This window comes from Gymnogyps californianus, chromosome 3 (genome assembly GCF_018139145.2).
Source record: "Gymnogyps californianus isolate 813 chromosome 3, ASM1813914v2, whole genome shotgun sequence".
Classification (NCBI taxonomy): domain Eukaryota; kingdom Metazoa; phylum Chordata; class Aves; order Accipitriformes; family Cathartidae; genus Gymnogyps; species Gymnogyps californianus.
The window spans coordinates 110,525,960-110,535,600 of NC_059473.1; the positions used below are offsets into that span (position 1 = coordinate 110,525,960).

General features: G+C 50.8%; 1 protein-coding gene across 1 annotated transcript; it reads left to right on the top strand.

Moving 5' to 3' along the window:
- The first annotated feature begins 6,824 nt into the window (after positions 1 to 6,824).
- On the top strand, positions 6,825 to 8,865 carry ID2 (inhibitor of DNA binding 2). Its single transcript, XM_050893926.1, has 3 exons — positions 6,825 to 7,232; positions 7,494 to 7,558; positions 8,234 to 8,865. The coding sequence occupies exons 1-2, from the start codon at positions 6,885 to 6,887 to the stop codon at positions 7,548 to 7,550; spliced, it is 405 nt and encodes a 134-aa protein (XP_050749883.1). The 5' UTR covers positions 6,825 to 6,884; the 3' UTR covers positions 7,551 to 7,558; positions 8,234 to 8,865.
- Positions 8,866 to 9,641: the final 776 nt, after the last annotated feature.

Sequence of the window (9,641 nt, forward strand, 5' to 3'; positions counted from 1 at the left end):
GAAGGGGGAAGGGTGTTTAAAACCATACCTGGAACAGGTTTTCAAGATCTTCTCCCACCAATGCAATTCCCAATCCCTCCTTTTTCCAGTGAAATTAAGCCAAGCATTTTGTGATCTTATTCCCACAGGCCTGTACCTAAAAATCAAAGTTAGACCAAAGTGGGAGGCTGAGGGGAGCTGGACCAGCCAGCCAGATAATTAACAAAAGAAAGAATAAGCCCATTTTTTTTCCTTGGTTTATTCCTTACCACATGCGAAGTACTGTCAGTAACCTCCTGCCTGGCCCCTCTCCCTTTTCTATTCTAAATGGATTTTCCAGAGAATTGTTAGGGAGTGCAAAATTTGCAACATTTTAGACCTATACTAATTTAAAGGTATCCCTAGAAAAGCTACAGTAGATGAAAACCATCTGCTATGTAAGCCATGCACTAAGAAGTGAACTTGTTTGATCCCAGATTTTAGCACAACCACGTTAAGTTAGAGCCACCCAACTGGTTCACTATAAACACTTCTAGAAGACATGCTATGTAACTTAATTAAAACATAGACATTGCATTAATAAAATAGTTAAAGATTTTAAAAAATAAATGTTTTTGCTTTTGAGTAAAAACGTAAGAGTTAATACATGGATTTAATACACCTCACACCAGTAACACCTACTATGCCAGAGAAATGCTGCTTTCAGAAAGATTTCATGGCAGTATTCTTCAAGTAGCATCAGGTAAAAAACAGCCCTTTGCAGATGGCAGTTGATGTAGAAATGCCTTCAGGGCACTGGTCCTCCTTACAGAAATGAGAAACCCTACAAAACAGAAGAAACCATTAGAACTGAAGTGTCTGAATTTGGACTCGATATAGATGTCCCAGCAAAACCACACAATTCACGTAGAAACACCCCTCTTTGCAGGGTGGCGCTAGAAAATACAGTTTGAGTAAAAGGCATTCCTGCAGAACAGTAGCTTGGGAACGTGATCATAAAACGATATGCATGTCAAAATTGAATCAGAACAAAGGCCTGTCCATCCAACACTTCTGGCCAAAAAGCAGACATTTAGGAAAAATGAGAAAATATATATGTTTCGTCACAATACTTCCCAAGCCGCCAACAACATGCAGCTTGGGAATAAAACAGCCGCAAATGAGGGATGTTTAAAAGTGGGGATGAAGGGAATGATACTGTACAAAAGCAACATTATTCAAAAGCATAGTAGGGGGAGAGGAAAAGAGATCTTACAGTTGGCAGATCCACGGCATTTGCAAATACAGCCCAGAAAAGAATGGAGTTCGGAAACGGGACTCAGAGAAGGTGCATCCATACGTTTCTTGAATAACACAGAGGGGTTCAGAGTGGGGTGGGTGGAAGCAACATGCTGCGCATCCTCACAGCCAAGTGAGGTACCTGGAAGTGAGGGGGAGCCGTGATGCCAGCCCTGCTGCCCTGAGACATGCTGCCAAAGGGACGTGAAGAGCCCTGCCACGGGCAACACGGGGGTGCCGGGAAGCAGGACTCATGCTCCCAGCAGCACGGTTGTTCACAAATAGCCCTGGGAGCAGGGAGATGTCACCCTGCTGCTGCTCCGGGGCTGCCCACACAGATGGGGTGCACCAGGGCCCCGCTTCCCAGCTGGCGGCGCACAGCATCGGTGTCCCACGGGCAGCTCCACTCCACCGGGACCGGGGCCGGGTGAACCACCGGCAGCGTTCACACACAGCAGCACACGACGGGCGTGTGGCAGAGGGCTTGCGGCCACAGCCGCGTCCCTGCGAGCCAGCGCTGCGGCGCTGGGGACAGGGGGAACAAGGAGGGCCTGCTGCTTGCATGGCACGGAGCTGAGCACTGAAGCAGGGGAAAGTAGAAATAAAATTTAAAAAAAAAAAAAAATCCCTTCCCCCAAGGCAGCTGCAGAGTGCGATGAAACCCCCTTTTAGGCACAATCAGCCCTGAGCATCTGGGCAAGGATGAGGTGGGTGCAAAGTGCACGGGGAGGAAATGTGTCAGCTGCAGCATCTGAGAGCAGCAGAGCAAACTCAGACGGGAAATGAGCTTGCAAAGTGCACCCAACAAGATGATCGCGGGGATAAGTTGCTTCTATGGAAACTGCAGCCCGATGAACCAAAAAACAGTTTGATGGCAAAGTTTTAGCAGGAGCCGGCTCATGCCTGGTTTCAGCTACATTCCCCACCCCCTAAAGAAAAAAAAGGGAAAAAGCTGCACAATGTGTTTCTTGTTATGGACAAAAAAAAAAAGAAATGGGGACACAGGTTTTTTCCTGTATGGGCTACATCATATTAAGCTGTAAGTTTAGTTCTGGACAAACAATCTCTTGTTGCATCTCTGGGATGGAGGTTAATGAATTCCCACAGATGATGTTGGCCAAACAGTGGTCGGCTTGTGACTTGATTTCCAGCATCATGATGTGAGGGGATCAGTATAGAAAAGCACTTTGAAGGGAAGAGGCTGCCTACAGCAGGATTGTTTCTACAAGCTAATTGTACTGAGTGCAGCTGCACAAAGCTGGATCAACAGTAATAGAAGGCGGCGCAGACTTCCTGACGCCAGCCCCGCAGAGCTCCCACCAACAGCCTGGCAATTCCAGATTGTTTTCCAGACCTTATCTCTCCCCCAAGTTTTTTTTTTTTTCTTTCGCCCTTTTTTTTTTTTTTTTTTTAATTTTGTGACCGGAACAAAAGTAACAGGAAAATCCTTTGTGAAAGTAGAAAATGCTGTTACAGATCGGTGCCTTTCGCAGAAGTTGTAACTAAATATTTTGCATGCATTACTCTCTCCCTCCCGCTCAAAAGAAAGAAAAGGGGAAAAAAAAAAAGCCAACCCCCAAACTTCTAAAACTTTTCTTTGAATGAATTGGAAACGTGAGGCAAACAAAAGGCACCGGGTGGTTAAAAGCAGCCGGGTTTAGCGAGATATTTCACCTGGTACATTGAAAACTCCTGTATCAAAACATATTTGGACACCCCGCTTGGATAGGTTGAATGGTGTCAATGACTTGGAAACGGGCCAATTTTGACAGATTTTTTTTTTTTTTTTTTTAGTCTGGCTTGATGGCTTAAATACGCGGCAATTAAAACCATTTACATTATTACTAGATGTTTTCGACAAATTTCATTAGAGGCATGGGACAGGGCGCGCGCAGGAACCTGCCAGTCCCTGAGGGGGGCGGCGGCGCAGCCCCATGGGCTCTGCCGGGAGCCCCCTTCGCCCCGCGTCTGTCACGGACACCGGGAGCCCCGGCCCGAGGGGTTGCTGTGTGACCCAGGGGCTGGTCTTAGGAGACCTTAAAAAGCGAGAGAACAGGCAACCTTTATAAAAAGCGTGATTTTTCCTCATAGAAAATACATGGGGGGGGGACGGGGGAACGACGGGGACGGGGACACACGGACGGACAGGACAGAAATTCCCCCCTCTCCCCCGCACCACAGCCGGGGCAGCCCGGCTCGCTCCTTCCCGCCCGGGTCGCGGCGGCCCGGCCCCGCGGGGCAGCCCGGCGGGGGCCAGCGGCGCCGGGATCTCTCCCGCGGAGGCGCCCCCGCGTCCGTGCGCGATTTTGCCCGTTTTACTCTTTTCTCTCCCCTTTCTGCGGGCGCCCCCCACCTCACATTCCCCCCCCCCCCCCCCCCCCCCCCCCCCCCCCCCCCCGCGGCATGGCGGGGCGTCCGGCGGCGGCCCCCGCTGCAGGTGCGCCCGGGAGGGGGAAGCGGGGCCGGGCCGCCGCCTGCCGCCGCCGCGGGCGCAGCCCCGGTCGCCATGGCAGCCGCCTGAGCGGCGCCGCCGGGCCCGGGCGGCGCGGGCGGGGGGGGCGGCGGCGAGGGGCTGATGTCACGGGGCTGGCGCCGCGCAGTCCAGGCCGGCCCCGGGCGCGGGGCGGCGGGGCGGGGCGGGGCGCGGCGCCCGGGGCGCGGGGAGGCGGGGGGGGGGGGGCGCCCCCGGGGGCGGCCGCGCACCCGCCGCCACCGCCGCGCACCCCAGCGCCGCCGCGGTCTGGCGCCGGGGGCCCCCCACGGCGGGGCGGCCCGCACCACCCCCCCCCCTCCCCCCCGGAGCGGAGCCGCGGGTTCGAGCCTCCGGGCGGCGGCGGGGCTGGGCTGGGGGGGACGCGGAGGAGAAAGCGGCGCTCTGTGCATGGCGAGCGGGCGAGGGTTTCCTACCAGATGTTTGCAGCGGCGTTTCGGGGTTGGGAACCGGCCGTAAAAATCCCGGCTGAACACAAAAGGCGGACGCGGCTCCCCGAGGCACCCGCCGCCACACGGGGGGCCCGTCCGCGCCTGGGACGTGCCCTGAGGTCCTGGGGAAGAGCCCCCGAGGAGCAGCTCGCAGCCCCGGTGGTTTCGGAGAGTGCCCCCGGAGCCCACCCGGCTCCCCGCGCGTCCCCCCGCCGGGGCACGGGCAGCGGGAGTGCCGCAGCTGCAGAGACCGTTCGTGTGACATGTGTTAGAGAGCAGGGAGCTTTCAGAGGTGGCGAGCCGCTGCCAAAGCTTTCAGGGTTAAAAGCAGAACTGAGGGAATGAAATGTTACGGAAAGATACCTCAGCCGCTTGCCTACTCGCAGGCTCTACTTTTCGTGCAGAAAGCGCACATGACAATCATTTGATGACAGAGAAAATAACCAGGTTAGCCTCTCTTCGCACAACTTCTCAGTGTTTTAAAAAGCGTGCTAAGCCCTCAGTATGGAAAACGGAAACCATTTGCAAAGGGATCCTCTGCAAAGCCCGGACGGACGCTACTGTAACACCGCTGCGCTGTCCAAGAATGACAAATAACGATAGGAGAAGCATGAACATACTTGTTTACGTTGGCTATTATTATACCAAAAATAGCGTCAAAATTTCTTCCACTGGTGCATTCATGAAACAGAAACACAAGCACGTTGACGGACTAAAACCTGTGGCCGCAGATCAAGTACCAGACACGCTTGAAACTGAGATCTTCGTGATGTAAAGGACTGAAGGCGCTCTAAGTGGTGATTTTAACCGAGTCGTTAATTGACAGGGTGTTTTTTATTATTATTTACTCTCTTTAACTGCACTTGAACAATGTATTTGTCTTCCTATCAGATTGAACGCCGAGATTCACTTTCACCCTTCGCGTTTCAAAACGCGTTGAATTGTGTTCCTGTCAGCCTCGGCACCGCCTACAGTCCACCCCCAGAGAAAAGCCCCGGGGCGAACACCCTGGTGCGGCAGCCACCAAAATGTCCTGCTAGAGAATAGCCAGCCACCGGCGCAGGAATGCCACGTTAATTGGAAAAAATACCGGTCCAGCTCTCGGCAGCTTTGTCTCCAAGTGTCCGTAATGTTCCTCCCCCACAGCCCCAACTCCCTTAGTGTAGCTATGCAACAACAGCGCAGATAAATCCAATTATTTGTCTGCTTTTAATAGTTATGATTGACAGCACAATCCTCGCTGATTTTATGGACGTATGCCGTTACTACGTTTTTGTTTGCAATGAACACTAACGTACTTTAAGCATCCGGGTGGTTATTACAGAATTGCTGCGTTTTGTGTAGAATGTCATTTATATTAATAGTATATGTATGTCCACGCTTTCCTAAGTTTAACCTTCCTCAGGTAGTATGTGAAAAGACGGGTGGAAGCTATGTCGGTATGTTATACAGCCGTTACAATAAGCAAAACATAGAAAAATACAATGGAGCTAAACTTAAAAAAAAAAAATAAAGGCACTTCTCCAGCTAAACAAAAAAACCCCAACTTTTTCCTCTGGAATGTTTCTGGAAGATGTTTCATTGGCTGCAACCAAAAGCTGCAAAAAGTACAGCGTGTAGCAAGTATTTGCATTTGTCACCAGAAACAATCTATGCATAATTAATGACAGTACTGTGTCACAAGCACTGATAGGGTGCAGATGAGCAGCCTTTCAAGGGTAATACATGTAAATGCACTTCCAATATGCACAGTTCCTTAATGATCTCCAATTAATAGCATCATCTAAAATATCCCTGTCCTCACGAAGCAGGGAGCTAACAGTGACGCCTGACTCAGTCCGGGCTCTCGGTGCCCTGTTCTCATCAAGACAGAAAGTTGCAGTCGGTTTTTTATAGGTCTATCTTTATTCTTGATGCTTACATCTCCTGCTTACATCTGCAGCCTACAGTGCTCTGCTGCCGACCCGACCATTGATTTACGCTGCCGTGTTTTAAACAGGTACACGCAAAAACCGCTCCACGCTTTAATTCAGTGACTTTGGGGAAGGCTCAGCCTCCGCCAGCCCCTCGGTACAGCGTTATCTGGTTGTCCCACACGCTGTGCCCCTCGCCCCGGCACCGCCAGCCCTCACAGCTGCTGCGCGCTCACCCCCGCCTCAGCGCCGGTCCTTCAACCCGCCGCGCTCCGTGCCCTTACAGAGAGGGGAACAGCGGCGGGGGGGGACGACACCCGCTGCCCCCGAGGGGAGGGAACGCGGACGGGGGCGCCGCGATGGCGCTCCGGTCTCCGCACAGCGCGGCCCGCCCCGCGGGGCTGCGACCCGCGCCTTTGTGGCGGGCCGGGCGCCAGCGGGCCGGCCGCGGGGGCCGCGCACTATTTACTCCCTCAGCTGTGCGGCGCGGCCACGCCCCCTCCCGGGATTGGCTCTCCAGGCGGAAGGCCCGCGCGGCCCCCGCGCTGCTCGCCCCACCAGTGAGGGCGCCCCGGGGTGATGGACGTGCCGGCGGCCGCCAATCGCAGCGAGCGCGGGCTGGGCTCGGCGGCGGCGGCGGCGGCGGCGGCATAAGAGGAGGCCGCGCAGCCCTGCGCCTCAGTGCGAGCTCCGGCAGCGCCCAGAGGGGGAGGGCAGCGCCACCGCTCCGCAGGCTTCCCGACCGACCGACCATCCGCCCGCTGGAACCGCGCTCCTCGCCCGCCTTGCAGCATGAAAGCCTTCAGCCCGGTGCGGTCCGTCAGGAAAAACGGTCTCTCGGAGCACAACCTGGGCATCTCCCGGAGCAAAACCCCCGTGGATGACCCCATGAGCCTGCTGTACAACATGAATGACTGCTACTCCAAGCTGAAAGAGCTGGTGCCCAGCATCCCGCAGAACAAGAAAGTGAGCAAGATGGAAATCCTGCAGCACGTTATCGACTACATCCTGGACCTGCAGATCGCCTTGGACTCGCACCCTAGCATCGTCAGCCTCCACCACCAGAGACCCGGGCAAAACCCTTCCTCCAGAACTCCTCTGACCACCCTAAACACAGACATCAGCATCCTCTCGCTACAGGTAAACGCCTTCCCCCGAGCCCCCCGGCTCTCCGCTGACCTAGAGAGGGGAGTTTAAGTCGGTGTTAGAAATGCCTTTAGCGCAGAGCGCGGTGGTCACTGAGGGGACAGGGCTAGATGATACGGCCGCCGCTCCCCGCTGGCGGGGTCTGTAGCCAGACGTGCCGCGGGTGAAGCGCTTCGTGATCCAGGACAGTTTTCTCCTGCTTCCCCGAGTGCTCGGGCACCTCACCCTTACCCTTGTGGTGTTTTCTCCTCGCAGGCGTCCGAATTCCCCTCAGAGCTCATGTCAAGTGACAGCAAAGCACTTTGTGGCTGAAGCGAACGGTGAGTGCAGTGCATCTTATTTCTAAACTTCAGGTAAAAAGTGCCTCCCTGGGGAATGGGAGGCGTGATGGCTATTTCTAAAAATCGGTCCTAAAAGTTGATTAGGAGATGCCTTTATAATCAGTAAGAAATTAGACTAATAACTGAGTCTTACAGTCCAAAGTGTATTTTGTTGCTAAGGTTCATTAAGCAGCACAGGCTGCTTTGATACTACTCGCTGCTTAACGCAAAGTCTCTTGTTATCTGTTCTTGGAGTCTTAACTTCCTGGGCCAAAGGGACTGATTAAGTTGGGAATCTTGGCACAATTCCTTAAATTCTGTGATGTGGGATTGTCTGTGCTATCAGTTAAATAAGTGACTGCTTTTAATCAAATAATTGCTCTAAGAGGCAGACTGGCGCCTCTGAGCATTGCATTTACAGAGATCTAAATAGAGATTGGACTGAGAATCCTCTTTCTACCCTTTCCCTTGAGTGTATGTTATTTTAATGTTCAATTTGTGCTCTTGAGAGCGAGTGTGTGAGGGTGTATGTGTTGCATCTGGACGCCAGGGTTTGCCCAATCTCTGAGTGTTTGGTTAAATGTTCAAACTGTGGCTTCCTCTCTGGCGCCAGTCTGTCCGGATCTCTGCCCTGTTAGCATTCTCCTAAATATGCCTCTTTTCAATCTCTTGCAGGTGTTCCACTGATGAGATTTTTTTTTTTTTGCACAAGAAAATGTCTACAGGATTTTTTCAAGGTGCTGAATTTATTTTTCAGCTGTATCTGGAGGGGAAAATCCACATCTAACTAAAAGGACCTTTTAAAATTAATAAAGAAGAAAAAAATCAAGATTGATCTTTATCCCCACCCCATTCTTCAACTTGGACTGAACCTAGTTATTTATGAAGAGACTCTTAAATACCCTTTCCCTAGTTGGAAGGCTTCCTTTATATACTATTCCCAACGTGGGGAGCGAAACAAAAATCTCACAAGGAGTTGCCCATTTTAAAGCAGACTTTGCCTTTTTTTTCCAAAGGTGGAGCGTGAGTACCAGAAGGATCCAGTGTTCAGGTTTTTAGGAAAGTCTGGTCAGAAATTACCTTTTTGACACAAACCTAGGACTGAATGCTGTGTATATATTTATATATAAATATATATATGAGTGAAACATTGTGAACTCTTTAATTAGAGTTTTCTTGTATAGTGGCAGAAATACACATTTCTGCAAAAAGTGTAATGATGTACTTAATCATGCTAAACTTTTTATAAAAGTTTAGTTGTAAACTTAACCCTTTTTATACAAAATAAATCAAGTGTGTTTATTGAACTGATTGCTTGCTCTATTCTTTGGGGACCAACTGTTTGCTGGCTTTGATTTGTGTTGTGTTTTGGGTTTTTTTAAAATACTTATACATTGTTATGACTTTACAAAGTAAAAATTCAAATATGTAGAGAATATAAAGAATAAAATTACCTGAAGTGAATAATAATTCTTGTAACTTGGAAAACCTTATTTAAGTGTGTATTCCAAACTTCTAAGTGATCTGCCTGTAAACAGCGTGAAAGGAACTAGAAAAGGAATTTACTATAGAGGGGATGCTATTGACAAAGTGTTTGGAAACATACAAAAGCAGTTAATTCTGAGACATTCCCATGGAGTATTGCCTCTCTTCCCCCCACCCCACCCCTGTGGATGATTCAGTTCTCAGTAGTAATGGCCCAGATCTGTTAATTTGTGTTTAGAATAATCACTCAGAATTAAGGGTTGTGGGTGGTTATTAGTCCCCCAACTATTAAATTTCTCTAAAAAGGCTTTGAATGTGAGAGTTGGTGATGCGTTAACATGGGATCTAGAATGATGAAGTGACTGTTGCCTTTCCACACTGGAATTTTCATGCTTCCATGCAATATTTCAATGAAATGGGGTTTCTAATCAGTTGCAGCAGCTTCTCTGTATGACTAAGATACTGAGAATTGAGCTAAATCACTGTTGTGTTACTGATTAAACTTTGGCTGCTCCTAAAGGGACTCTTTCTCCATAAGAATTAAATTAAGTTTGAAATAGGAGTCTGAATTCCTGAAAGCCAGTAACAGTTATTTCTT